Source organism: Ursus arctos, unplaced genomic scaffold, assembly GCF_023065955.2.
Source record: "Ursus arctos isolate Adak ecotype North America unplaced genomic scaffold, UrsArc2.0 scaffold_7, whole genome shotgun sequence".
NCBI classification, from domain to species: Eukaryota; Metazoa; Chordata; class Mammalia; order Carnivora; family Ursidae; genus Ursus; species Ursus arctos.
The window spans coordinates 930,695-945,148 of record NW_026623089.1 but is presented as its reverse complement, the minus strand read 5'-3'; the positions used below and the strand labels follow the sequence as shown (position 1 = coordinate 945,148).

Genomic DNA, 14,454 nt, shown 5'->3' with positions numbered 1-14,454 from the left:
TGACACATTCCATTCCAGGGGAAACTATTACATTAGAAGTGTGGCTGAATCCTCTTTATATTGTACTTGCACGCACACATGCTGCTAATATCCGTGTGTCAGAAATTATGTAAAATGACCCGAAGCTCGTCAGCGTCCTGAGTGTCTGCGGAATCAGTGGTAATTTCAATTATTGTCTTAAAGCGGCCCATACCACAGAAATAACTAAATACCCTTCTCAGCTGCATCATTTTGCAATAACCTCTCCTCGGATCTTTAACCATGACTGGTTTTAGTCTTTTCCCGCTCGGAGATGGTCACTGTCTTACAATCGAGCCCAAACCAGTGTGCTCCATGTTCAGAAAGTTCGCGGGGAGGGCTTCCGCGGGGACCCTGGAGGAGAGATTTCTGGTGACTCTGAAATCACGCCATGGAGCCAGACGAGACCTTCCAACACTCCAGCGGAGAAGCGGATGGCTTCGAGAAACCAGATTGAATCCCTGCACCGGATGAACTCACGAGGACCATCACCGCTACTAGGACCTTTGGTTTGAAGCACGGCTGGTTCTTTGATGTTTGGGTTTCCAGACTTAAGAAATCCCGTTCTCTCAGACACCCTGCTGAGCAGGAAGCCTGATGTGGGGCTCGATCCCAGGACCCTGAGATCATGACCTGAGCCGAAGGCAGACGCTTCACCAACTGAGCCACCCAGGCGCCCCATCTCCCCCCTCACCTTTACTCAAGACTTTCCACCTGACCAGGAAAAAAAAAAAAAAGAAATCCCATTTCTCTTTTCTCTCGAGCTATCTATAGCTCACGACCATCTGGTATACTGTACCTTTATAAACAGGACTGTGGCATTTATCTCTTCTCCCCCACCTGATCCCTCCAAAATTCAGCAACTGTTATTAAATACTCTGATTTTCACGCCGATATATTCTCCTTGTAGTGGGACATAATGAAAAGCATGGGTGATATCACCAAGACTTTGACTGGGAGGTCATATCTGAAAGCGGTACAGGGAACATTGGACCCAACAGAGGTAAGGGACAGGCTGAGCAGATGGACCCCACGCTCATGCGGGGCCGGGACATGCCAGCCTGGCATGCACACGGGGCCCCTGGCCCTAGAGGCAAGTAAAGAAGGTCACCTCTTGACAGGCCAGGGACCGCGGGCTATCTTGGGAACCTGGGGAAGACAGGAATTCATCCAAATTTATAGGTCCTGAAAGCACAGTCTGACGACAAGTTCCTGACCTGGCTTCTCGGCCTCGAGAGGCAACGTCTGATCTGAGATCCCCTGTACAAGTTCCAGCAAAGCAGACTTACGTGGTCAGTCACTGTTCTCGCCACACTCACGTACACGTCAGGCCAAGTTTAATGAGACCTGACGTATTTGCAAACAAGTTAGTCTGACTTCAATCATATTTAGTAAAGATGGGGGACATTTCCGTAAAAGCGATGGCGCACCCCTGTGGGGCGTCCACCGGGCCAGGCCTCCTCTCCGTAGAAGCGCCGGCGTTTTGTGCTTTCTGTCGGTAACTGACGTTTCCAAACTTCCCCACCTTTCGGACTTGGAAAAGCTAGATGGGAAAACTGCCCTTTTCCCAAAGCCCCACACACGGCAGCCGGACAACTTGATAGAAGCTTTGGAGAGAGCCCCCCCCGAGACCACGCGTGCACGGGAAGCTCCCCAGAGCACCCCAGGCCGTCACCAGGGACGCGCAGGCTGCAAGCTGCCCCTGCCGCTCCTCGCCACCAAACAGAGGAGCCAACCACCTGACCTCTTGTCCACTGATGACCTCGCTCCAGACTCAGAATCTGGCCTTAGGGTGGTGGTGGGGGTCCATCTTCAGGGCGGCCTCTTGAAAGGACACCCGTTTCACTAAACTGACCTCTTCTCAGGACTAAGACACGGGTTCAGTGAGAGAATGAGCAACCTGCGGGGCCGCGTCTGAACGGTGATGCTCTGGGGGGGAGTTTCAAAGGGGAGGGTGGAGAGGGGTAGGGCTGCAGCTAAAATACGCCACTTGAGCTCCCAGAGTATGAGCTAAGACATTTAAAACACCAGCAGGTGCAAGAGGCCTGACCCTCCCCTCTTCCCTCCTGAAAGGAAATAAGCCCCCCATGGAGGATGGCGGAAGATGTCTTCCCTGCACCAGGAGAACCGTCTTCTCCTCGAGGATGGGAAGTCGAAGCCGAGAGAATTCTGGACACACATCGTTCATGTAACTCTCACTTCTGGTCCCCCTGAGTCCAGTTACTCCTCCGCACTGGCCTCATCGTCTCAACTCCGCATGGGATCATGTGGGTCTGGCCACAACTCTGGGTCTTCATTTCCTTACGAAGGCTCCCAGGTCACATAAAAAACACACTAAATAAACGGGCGTGCAGTTTTCCTCTTTATGTGTCTTATGCACACTTACTTCTCTGGTCCAGTGGAAAATCTGCCTCCCCCGAGCCTCAGAAGGGCCCAGCCCAACGACACCTTGACTTTGGACTCATGGCCTCCAGAGCTGTGGGAGAACACGCCTCTGCTGTTGGAGACCCCCAGTGGCAGGGCTGCGTTACCGTGGCATCAGGACACAAACACACTCCCCAGGCCTTCCGAGGGTGCCCATCTGTGAAAATACCCTGCTTCCTTCTGGTGTCCATGGCCCTGCCTGCCCTGCACCAGCCTCTGCCCTGTCCTCTAACCTGAGCCCCGCCCTGACCGCTAACCCGAGCCCCCGCCCTGACCTCTAACCCGAGCCCCCGCCCTGACCGCTAACCCGAGCCCCCACCCTGACCTCTAACCCGAGCCCCCGCTCTGGCCTCTGGGGCCCCCGCCCAAGAGCACGTTGATGTGTCGGACTCCAAGGGGGAAGGCTGGCACCCTCTCGCACAGTGGCCCAGTGTGCCCCACAAGGCCACGGGCCTCCCAAAAGTGCTGTGGTCAGGCTGGCCTGGGTTAGAAGATGAGGGGAGCCAGGGGGCTGGGTTCTCAGAGGAGGGGGCTACATGGGGGCACATGACAAGTGGCCGGGTTGGCAGGTAAAGAGGTCGGAGCAGGGGCTCGGGTTAAAGGTCAGAGCGGGGCTCAGGTTAGAGGTCAGAGTGGGATCGACAGTGCTGGGCTTGGGCGCCATCCCCCTCCATCCCCACTCAGGCGGCATTTACAGAACGGGAGTGGAAGTGCATTGGCCTCTTAGGACTGGGCCCCCGAGGCTGGGAGCAGTTTGCCCCATTCAACCATCTCCTCCTGGGACGTGGCCGGGGCTTCGGTGCGCAGCGCCCAGGGGCAGCCCAGAAGCGGTGGTGGGTGACGGCAGGGTAATTGCCATTTTAATTCAATGCTGTTGGTGTGTTTTGCAGATTTAGTGATTCACCCCAAGCTCTTTCCCTTTCCAAGTAATTTTTGTCCCCCAGAAAGCAAATGCCCGACGACAGGTACTTAAAGCCTCAAACGTTATGAGGAAACTGCCTCCTAATCCCACCTGGGGAGTTTCTGGAGCTCACGGGTCAGGGGGTGAGGACGGAGGAAAGAGAGCAGGGCGCCGGCCTCCACAGCCCCACCTTCGGGGGGGGCACCTGGCTTCCCTGACACGGGGCCGCAAGTCCAGACCCTACAGCGGGGCTGCCCCTCGCCCGGGGAGAGCTGGGGTTTGTGTCTCCCAGGACGGGCGGGCAGCCCATGCGGCGGGGGAGCTCGGGAGGTGGAGGTGGCTGACCTCTGTGTTCCGGGCTGCCCGGCCGCGTGGTTTGACCTCCCTCACCCCCACCTCCAGTCCTGCATACGGTTTGTTGACCTGCCCGCTTCTACCCCCCTCTTCCAGCAACCCCACGGACCCGGATTTTTTCTGCCTCGTTCCCAGATGTTTCACCAGCAGGACTGGCATATAATAATGAGTATTTTACTAACTATTTGAAGCAGAAGGTGCCATCCAGGGGAGCTTCCTTTCCAGGTGGAAGGAACAGATCTGGCCATGTTCCTGCCCCAGGGCCCCCCATAGGATGCTCGGCGGGCCATGCACCCTGCACACCCTGGCGGGGGTTCCTATTCATTTTCTCATCTCATCCCCACGGCATCCCAGGTGCAGGTCCCCTCTAACAGACGAGGACGGGTGAGAGTGCGGCGGGTGCCCACGAAGCCCCCATCCCAGCCAGCAAACACAGCGCCTGGAGTCAGGCCAGAACCATACAGAAAGATTTAAAAACCACGTCTGCTTACAGATGACCTGGTTTTGCATCTGGATTTGGCAGAATCCAAGTAAGTTCAGGCGGCAGAGGGAGGCTGTTGTTCCCTCCTGAAAGACTGGCGCGTGGGCTGAGCGGGCGGAAGGCGGCCCGGCCCGGGGACCAGAGCCGCCATCTCCCCAGGCCGTGGCTCCTTCCCAGCGGCTTTACCAGCACAATGGAAACACCGCCAGGGAAGCTTCGCCAGGCTTTCCGTTCTTCGTTTGATCTGTTTGCGTTTGTTTTTTTCCTGGAGCTGACAAGTTGGTCATACAATTCATTTCGGGAGACAATCAAGCAAAAATAGGCAGAAAAAAACCTTCCAAAGGAGAGCAAGGCTGTGCCTTTGCCCACCAGACCCTAGAGCTTCCTCAGTAAGTGGTCCTGGAGCAGGACAGACGGGGGCCAAGGAAATGGAGAAAGAGTCCAGAAACAGCCCCACCGCGTAAGGATGTACAGAATATCGTAACGGCGACCTCTCAAATTTGTGGGAAAATGGACTTCTTAATAAGTGATATTGGAATCACTGAATAGCTATAAAAAAGATACAGTCTCATCCATTCATGACACCGCAAAGCCGGGTAGACCCCAGATGCAAGAGCGTTAACGTGACAGCTGAAACGTAGACGTGATCCGTGGAAGCGCGCCCGAAGAGCTCTGTGACCTGAAACAGGACAACATTCCTGTGATGCGAACCCCTGGCGACAACGGGAAGATTGGTAAACAAGATATAAAAATAAAACATATTTTACATGGAAAAAACACATAAACTTGAAAGACAGATGAGACCGTGGGAAAATAGTTGCAATTTGTATCAGAAACAAAACGTTAGTATCCCTGATATAGGATGAGCCTCTAAAAATAAAAGAGAACCTCAACCCAACAGGACAACAGGCAACGGATACGCAAATGGCCTCCTAACATCTGAAAAGATGCCCAACCTTGCTTATCATAAAAGGCAAAGTAACCACTCACCGAGATGCTGTGTCTCTCTCTCGTCAACCTGGCGAAAATCCAACCGTTGGCGACACACCGTGTAGCAGGCACTGTGGTGGAGAACGGAACAGTGGCCGCCCCGGGCGGGCCACGTCCAGCCACTCACTGTGCATTTACCTGCCAGCCCACGCTTCCACATCCAGGACCGAACCCACGGACACACTGGCAAAGCTCTGCAGAGCTCACGCACGTAAATACAGCCTGCCTGCAACTGCACAAGGCTGGGGACAGCCCCTCGCTCCCCCGGGTGTGCGGTCGGCTGAACAGCGGCCCCTGAACGTGCGGCTGAAAGAGATGACCATCGAGCTAGGAATGGGCGTGGGGCGGTGAATTTTTCTCCTCCTCCCCACTTGTATTTATGCTTGAAGTTTTCCAAAAACGATAAATGAAAGAAGATGTGAGGCCACACCCATGTGGCTGTGGGTCCTGAGCCGAGGCCTCAGCAGCAGCCCACACGTGGGCCTGGCCTGCGTCCCCAAGAGGCAGAGCCCGCAGGACGGGCTGGTCGGCGAGGGACGCGGGGCCCAGCTCAGCGCTGGTGCGTGCGGAGGCCTGGAACTTGGGGCTCACTGCCCTGAGAAACGGCACTGCCTTCGCCCACCCAAGGCGGCAACGCGACGGGAGTCCAGACACACTGACTGGAGAGGAACCCTCGGGGCCCCCAGGGGAAGCACCCTGGGCCGAGGGCACCCACACTGTCTCCCAAGCCTGAAGAACAGCCTCCAGCCACCGGCCACGTGCACCAAGCAGGCCTGGCGAGGCAAGCTTCCTTCTCACTCGGATACACACGGGGGGCTGCTGCTGCTGGGCCGTGGGCTCACCCTCGGCGTCCACCCACCTGGTGCGCCGGAGCCGCTCAGCCCGGAACCAGGTGCGCCTCTCTGGCTGAGGCCCCAGCAGCCCCAGCCAAGACAATGACCGCTCACGCGCTGACCAGGGACAAGAGTGAGGAAGTGAGTGGGAGCATCCATCTCCGCAGTCACTGGGGGGATGGCTATTTTAAGGCACGAAAGCAAAGCTTGGGTGACCCGGAGACCAACCCAGCAAGTTCGCACATTGCTTCGGCCCACTTCGGAGCGTGTGGGGAACGGTCTGTTAGATGCTGTTCCCGGGGGAGGCCGCCACGGCGGGTCTCTTTGGGCCTGCAAGTCTGAAGGAGACAGTGACAGCCAGGAGAGTGCCAGGCACCTGAAGGTCCCAGCCGGTTTTGGCCCTCCACCAAGTGAGCTCCCTGGGACAGGGAGAGGAAGGGGCTGTGCCCTCACCCCTGCCCTCCCTGCTGCCCCGCCCAGCCCCTTCTAGCTGGGCGCTGACCCCCCACTGCTGCATGTGCAGTGTCCCTCTGGTTCTCTGACCAGCGCCTTGTGCCCTCCTCCCACAACCTCTGCCTCCCTGGGGCTTGGTCTGTTTGGGCCTCAGCAGCCCTCACCCCTTGAGAGCCACCACGCAGCCCTCAGCCCATACCCCACCCTGCCCAGCAGGGCCCCTTCTGTGAGGTGGGAGGGACACAGGTCAGCTGGGCAGGGCCCTCATCTGACGGCTGGCCTTTGGCCAAACCCTTCCCACCAGGGTGCCCCAAGTAGGAGCTGCTTGTAAGATCACTTAGGAAATTTAAATCTGAACATGGGCCGTGTGGAGCCATGCCAAGAGGGAAGGGCAGCGGCACAGGGGGCCCTGGGTGCTGGGGCCATGAAGAGCTGTGAGCCGGCCCGGCTTCTGCTGACAGGGCTGACACCAAGCTCCTGACAGTGTGGGGAGCTCAGAGCCTGGAGCGTGAGTGCACCGGGGCCTCTCCAGCCCTGTCTGGAGACGCCGGGTCAGACCCAGCCAGAGCTCAGGGCCCTCGGGGCTCCTCCACGCGGGAGCAGGCGCCAGCCTGTCCCTCCTCTCAGGGCAGAGAGACACGTGTCCCTTCATCCCTTCGTCCATGCTAGACACCAGGGCGCCTTCCAGCTGTTGACTCCTGGGAATCAGGCTGCTGTGAACATGGGGGTGCAAACATCCATTCGAGGCCCTGCTTTCAGTTCTTGGGGGCGCGCCCAGAGGTGGAATGGACAGACCATATGACACCTTGTGATATATTAAATGGCAGAGTTCTACTTTCTTTTAAACATCTCTTCTGTTCATTGGCCTATTCAAGAGTTCAACTGCTCTCATCAGTTTGGATACTTTTCTACTTTGCTTGGCTCTGTTTGGGGTTTTGCTGATTTGGGCACTTCGTGTATGTGTTTGGCGCACACGTGTGCATGGATGCCGGCTTTCCTGGGATGGGATGAGGCCAAGGGTCATTTGCACCATTTGTGTGGCTATGAGGGTGGAGCCTTGTGGGAAAACCAGGGCTTGGGTGGGTGCGGGGCCCACAGGCTGCCCTGCCCAAGGGGGCCCAGTGCCAGGCCGCCAGCTGTGGGATCCTGCCAACACTGCTGGACACGGTGAATTCTGGCGGCCGCCGCTAGCCTGCCTTCAGCATTGCTTCCTCCCAGGTTCCCCAAATCGACCAGTGCAGTCAGGCCACAACCAAGCATGTGACGGAAACAAGAGCACGTAGGCCCGGGTCCCTAAGATCCAGAGTCCAGATCTGGTGTCTGGACGCCTCAGGAGAAGGGGCTGCAAGCCTGGTCCAGGAGCTGGCAGGACACACCTCTGAGCCCTCGCCACAGCTGCGCCATCCCTGTCCCAGCAGCAGCGTTTCTGCCATTCGGAGGGTGAAACCCCAGAAGGGCTCCTTTGTTAACTGCAGATACTGCGGCACTGTGCTGGGCGCTGGGCGGTGGGTCCTTTACCTCCTCTGGGGTGTTGCCACGGCAATGGCTGGGCGTCCTCACCACCAGGAGAGAACCAAGGCCTTCAGCCCCAGCACGGCACTTCCCGCACCAGCTCCCACCTCGCCACTCTCTCCTCATCTCCAAGGTCCATCTGAGGATCTGGTGGTCACAGGGAGGGCTGTTGGGGTCTGGGGCCAAGGCACACTGTAGCCCGATTATCTTAGCTCTTTCCCAAAAAACTGGAGAGAAAGAAGACATGCTGGCCAATGCTTCCTCCCCTCCACAGATAACAGCTCAGCCAGCACTCCTATGAGAGCCGAACCTGGGGGAAGGGAAAAGGGTCCTCAGGCCTCACAGCTAGACAAGAGCCTCCATCCCTGCCGGATTTCACAGCAAGCACCCTAACTCAGAACCCCCAGCCTCCTGACAGGTCCGGGATGGGGAGGGGAGAGAAGGTGGCCAGGCCCACCTACCCATAAACGGACAGCACTAGGCACTCCCAGAAGCCCCCGTGTGAGCTCCAGCCCAGCCCTTGTGTAGGTGCAGAGAGAAGGAGGTGCCGTGGGGTCCAGGGCATGCAGGGCAGTGGGCAGGAGGAGGCCTGGCCAGGGAAGAGCAGAAACCTGCCGAGTCAAGACCGGGCCATGAGCGCCAAGAGGGGCTGGGGTGCAGGACAAGGGCCAGGACATTCCTACTCAAACACCCAGTCGTGCCCACTGTGCAAAAGCCAGTCACATCTCTGAAAAACGCACCCACGTCAGGGGACTCTGGACTCACAGGGGACACCCCACCCCCAGGAGACAGGCCTTCGCTTCCTAAAGGGCTGTGCCCTTCTATTGCCTTCACCTTCGCTTCCTGACAGTCCAGTGGCCTGACCAGGTGCCCACTGGAGGAGGCTTTGCAGACCCGTCCCTAGCGGAGACCCAGACTTTGCCCCACGGACAGCAGCACGGAGCCTGTATCTTCCAGCATGGAGGACATTCAGGTTGGCAAAGCCAGGACCTTACCCACTGGCCACACCCACCACAGTGCTGCCCCAGCCCAGGCCAGGCGCATCAGCCACAGCCCCGACCACCCACCTCCTGGGGCCACAGTGGCCACAGTGGTCGCAGGAAAGAAGAGGGCAGTGGGGTCGTAGGGGAACAGGGGTGGGAGGGTGACCGACATCACCATTTCCCAATAAACTGGAAAGTTAGAAAATAAAATCTCCTATTCACAATAACAAAAATAATATGCACAACAACTTAACATGTAATTACTATAAGAACAATAGATAATAAACACAACAGAATGCAAAGGATTAAAATGAAAATGTAACATTTGAATAAAAAAGTACTACTCGGGTAAGTTATCAACTTCTCCTTAATCTTTAAATGTAATTCCTACCCAAATTTCATTTGTTTGTTTTGATCTTGACAACACTTATTTACAATTTCAAGTGGAAAAATAAATATGAGGACACCAGCATCTTGGAAGAGCATGGGGGGCTTGAGGGCAGGAAGCGCGGCCCGTGGGCTTGCCCAATCCGTGTTAAATTCCAGGTGGGTAAAGGATTCTTCTCCAAAGCAGTGTTTCCTGTTCTGGCTGTAAACATACTAGTTAGTAATATGGGTCATACAAGGGCGCTGAGAGCTGAGGCCGGTGGCGAGGGGGTGGCTGGGGACACGGAGGGGGCGCCTGGGGACAGGGAGGGGCAGGGAAGGAGCGGCTGGGGACAGAAAGGGGGCGCCTGGGGACAGGGAGGGGCAGGGAAGGGGCGGCTGGGGACAGAGAGGGGGCGGCTGGGGACAGGGAGGGGCAGGAAAGGGGCGGCTGGGGACAGAGAGGGGGCAGCTGGGGACGGGAGGGGGGCTGGGGACCGAGAGGGGTGGGGGACAGGGAAGGGGCGGGGAGCAGGAAGCGGAGAGGGTGGCCGGCGGCGGCCGGGGACGCTCGGGGGCACACCCCGCAGTCTCCCCCCCGGGGAAGGCGGTGTGCCCGGCCTGGCCTCTCCTCGCGCCCGCCGCCGGAAAGAGGAGCTGGGGAAGCAGGGCCGCTCCTTGCACGGGGGCCCAGAGCTCCGCAGAAGCAGCAGAAAAGGGCGCTCACCCAGCCGCCCGGCAGAGGGCACGGACCCAAGTCCCCGCCCCTGGAGTCGGTGTGATTGCCCAAGGCGCCGCAGCCCCTCGACCCTGGAGGCACCGAGGGGCCCGGCTCCGCGCCGGCAGCCGCCACGGGCCCCGCCCCGCCAGCCCGCCGCCGGTCGTGGTCACATGACCCGCTCGGGCCAATCAGAGTGCGGCACCCCGCGTGATTGGTGCGGGGCGCGACCACTGGGTCGCACCCAGCCAATCAGAGGGCTGCGTGCGGGCCGAGGCCCGCCCCGGCAGGTGGGAGAGGCCCCGCGGGATCCCGGGGCGGCGCCGCCGGCCCAGCCCTTCCCGGCGCAGAGATGTGCGCTAACGTCCGCCTGTCACCCTGTAGGGCTCACTTGGATCAGCTGCCACCTGCGACCCGAGGCCCCAGGCTCCGGCGTACAGCGCCCGCCAAGGGCTGCCACGCTCGTCACCCGCGAGTGAGGCCCACTGCCGGGCTCACTTGGGAACAACCGGCCACCCCGGCCCCCAGCCCAGTCTCGGGGAGCGGGGAGGGGCCTCCTGCACTGAGGACAGCCCCCCCCCACCCCCCGCAGCTCCTGGCCGGGTCAGAAGACGGGGACAAGGCCCCTCCACCAGCAAACCCGCGGGGACTGTGTTCTCAGCCCCTGGACGGTGGACTTCCACCACCAGCTTCCACTCTGCCTTGGAAAACAAAGCCATCTGCCCTGGGACGTGCTTCTCGGGAATCAGGAACTTGGGAGCGAGAGGCGGGGTGTTGTTTAATGGGGCCAGAGTCTCAGTTCCACCAGACGAGGGGGTCTGCAGACCGAAGGAGGTGGGGGTCGCACAGATGATTACAGCCGTATGTGTAATTTTATCACAATTTTAAAAAACTGGAAAAAAACAAAAACCATAAGCAGTCTTTGTACCCAAGGGGAGAAACAGCAAGGTTGTGAATGGTGTCAAGGAGCTCTCGTCCCAAAGGTGGAGCAGACACAGGGTAAACAGCCATTGCTGGGAAGAGATGGTCCTGTCGGACACACCACGTGCTTTGCCTCCATTCATGAACTGGGGGCATCAGCGAACTCGGAATGCTTACATGCACTCGACCAAGTGGTCCTTACGGAGCCCGGCTTCACCGTGCTGTCGGGCAGAGCTGAGCCTGTGCACGCACGCAGCTCACATAAGGCCACACACACACACACCTGGAGCCGGCTTTCTGTGGGCGAGCTTCCAAATCCTTCCTTCCTTCTGGTGGGGTCACTGCCCTAGCCACTGAGAGCAGCTGGAAGGACCAGAGCCCAGGTCTGTGACAGGCCCTTGGCTTCTCCACATTCCAGAAACCCATCCAGCACAGGGCACCCCGCAACTGCAGCCCAGAGACCCCGCAGGCCTAATTAGGCAGCCTCATTAGGGAGCCAGTTACGAGCCAGCCTGCCTCTGAAGACAAAATCTCAGCAGGACCTCACCGTCACGCCACCACTCTGCAGAGCTCCGTTTCCGGACCCTGTGGCCAGCTGGCTTTTTAAAGCTAAGAACTGGTCAAAGGAGCCAGAATCCCGGGGTTCTGCAGACACTGCAGCGGTGGGGGGGGGGTGCTGCCCAGGAGTGCATGAGGGGCATGAGGGGGACGATGGGGATGGAGAGGAGGCAGGGGACAGAGAAGTGGCTGCCCCAGGTCAGCCCCAACACTGCTCCTCCGCCTGCTGCCAGTGTCTGGATGACCTCCATGTCTCCCCATACAAGCACTCCTCCTGAAACCTGGTCAGGGCTGGTGCCCTCCAATGCCTGACCCTAACCCTAAGCCCCACCCTGTCTCCCCCTCGACCTTCCCCATGCTCTCTGTGACCCTAGCAGACAGAATTTGCAGTCAGTTGGGAGAAGCAGGGAGGGCAGAGGGCAGCCCAACCAGCCGATCTTAAAAATACTCTCCTTAACAAAAGAGTGTTTGAATGAGTTCCTGCAAAGGAGCTAATTGCTCTGGTTTATAATTTCCCCAGGCCTCGGGGAACCTAAGACACAGCGTCCAGACAGCTGTATGGAGAGGGGGCGAAGGCCCCACCTGCCAAGCCTCCTTCTCTGCTCAAGAGAAACTCTCCATTGAGAAGTGATGCATCTACCACAGGCCCGTCAAGGCCAAGTCCCCAAGAGCTAATTTTAACCTTCTCAGAGTGCTCGTTAAGCCTCTTTGAGTTATAATTACCCCCAATCTCCAGACAGTACAAGGCAGCAATCAGGAAGTTAGATGTGGACAACAGAGAACAAAAGAGCGGGGAGATAGTTTCGGAGCCGGCCTATTTAGAGGCCTTGAGCGGCGAGGCTGCCCCTGATGAGGACGCAGGCTCAGCTGCACCCTCGTCCCTGCACCCCTGCAGGAGCAGCCTGGCCTCCGAGGGTCACAGCAGCTCCCGGACACTGAATATCCACTGCCAACCCCCTCCCCCCACTGCAGGGGCTTCTAAGACCCTTCCTTTGTGGCCTTGAGTAGGCTCCTGTCTCTAAGGAAAGCGGCTCTACCGCAGAGCGGGCGTCAGAATCTCGAGTGAGTCAGTGTCAGGGTCTTGGTCCCGCAAAGCCCAGCAGCTGTGTCATCTGCACCCTCAGCTCCCAGCCGAGTCAGGGACCCCCGAAGACCTGGATTAAAGACCCTAGTGCTCCTGAGCAAGGCTGACAGCCCACTCTGACTCCCACCCACATCACCGGCTTGTCCACATCCTCCACTGACAGACACGGGTGGGGCTGGCCTCCCCAGAGCTGGTGGGCCGTGGGGACGATCCTGCCATGGCCTCCTTGCTGGGTCCACCTTACCTTGCCGAAGCTGCCCTTTCCAATGGCCCGAAGGATCTGAAAGTGGTCGAAGTTCACTGCAGAAAAAACAGAGGGATGCCAGGTGAGGTGGCAGAAAGGCCCAGTACCCTCCACAAGCTCCCAGCAGGAGCAGCGGCCCAGGGGCCGCCCCCACCACTGCAGGGAGCCCCCCTACAGCCTGGAAGTGGGTCCTGGTGCTGGCTGGAGGCTCAACTCAGGCTCGTGTATAAAGCAGGGACAGCCTGAGCCAAGGCAGAGGTGGGTCCTGGGGACCATGCCGTCCCTCTTCCTGGGCTCCTTGTGAGGCCAGGCGAGGCCACCCTGACAACAGACCACACACAGGATGGGGCAGGAATGGAGCAAATGGCGCCCAGAGCAGCCCTCTTCAGTCCCAGGCACCCAGACACCCATCCTGAGCTGCCCCCAATGCATGAAGCCCTGCACATAGGGGTCCTGGAGCCTGGGTAACAGCCCCCGCCCCCCTGGTGAGTCTCCTGTGGGGTTCAAAGGGTGAGCTAAAACAGAAGCCTGCCACGGCCCCAGGGTGAATAATAGGGACTTTCCAAAGGGCGTCCCCAGGCCTGGTGAAACCACCCGAACGCTGATTTCTATTCACTTCCTCCAGACATAAGCCCCTCCAAGAGAAAGGGGTCGTTGGAAATTGCAGCTTTGCTAACTGTCACAGCTCAAGAAAGATGCTCCCCGCCACGCACACAGGCCATGCACACACGCACGCCGTGCACACGCGGTGCCCGGGGGGATAGTAATCTGTGAGCGAGAGCAGTTTGGACGCGCTCTCCAGGACTCCGCTTCGCTCTGAACCTGGTGTCAGGCCCACTCCACTGGCTTCCTTCCCGTGGGCATCTCAGTGCCCCAGGCAGCTTGGGCCAGCCTTGCTTTCCACACCTGCCCGCCCCCCAGGGCTCGGCTCTCCCAGTCGACTCTCAGGCCGCCAGCTGGCGCTATGCCCCAGGTCTGCGCCTGCCCCAGGTCTGCCCCCCCGGGTCTGTGCCCCCCCACTTCTGTGCCCCCCAGGTCTCCATCCCCAGGTCTGCACCCCTCCTGAGTCTATACCCCCCAGGTCTGTGACCCCCACGTCTGTGCCCCCTAGGTCTCCATCCCCAGGTCTGCTCCCATCAAGCCTGCGCGCCTCCCCCCCCAGGTCAGAGCCCTCTCCACCATAGCAGGGCTGCTACATGGCCCAAGGCTCTCATTCTTTCCCTTTAGGCTTTGCAGCACCTGGCGAGCCTGGCTCCGTTTTCGGACATGTGCCCCGGGCGCTTGTGAGAGGCACGGGGCCCCCAGACGCCCACGAGCCTGCAGTCGGTGCAGCCTGGGCTGTTCCCACGGGGAGGGGCAGACAAGGGCCATGGCACGCCCACTGGAGAATGGTGCGTGGACCCTGCAGAGGGCATCTGTGTGCGCGGCCAGCATGTGGCGCGGGGAGAGGCTGCCCAGAGCGGACGGTAGGGCGCCAGGGTTAGGCACCCTCCCCACAGACGCCAGCACAGTGCGGGGCCAGCCAAGCAGGGCCACCCCCGGGGCTGCGAGTTAGCAGGGGGAGTAGCCAAGGCAATCACCAAGTGTAGAGAAAGACACAAGTCCTGCACCTCA

General features: G+C 59.1%; 1 protein-coding gene and 1 long non-coding RNA gene across 4 annotated transcripts in view; both read right to left on the bottom strand.

The window, feature by feature from the left end:
* The window catches only part of STK32C (serine/threonine kinase 32C), an 84,981-nt gene that overhangs the window by 17,886 nt on the left and 52,641 nt on the right, over window positions 1-14,454 (bottom strand). For all 3 annotated transcript variants that reach the window (XM_048219145.2, XM_048219144.2, XM_026494450.4), the window contains one exon: window positions 12,841-12,896. In XM_048219145.2, the coding sequence (XP_048075102.1) occupies window positions 12,841-12,896 (56 nt within the window). The remainder of the gene's footprint in view (window positions 1-12,840; window positions 12,897-14,454) is intronic.
* Window positions 2,804-10,184, bottom strand: LOC130543030 (uncharacterized). The gene is made up of 3 exons (XR_008958037.1): window positions 10,043-10,184; window positions 5,169-9,538; window positions 2,804-4,857 (listed from the first exon to the last, which is right to left on the bottom strand). It is a non-coding gene; the product is annotated as an uncharacterized LOC130543030 (long non-coding RNA).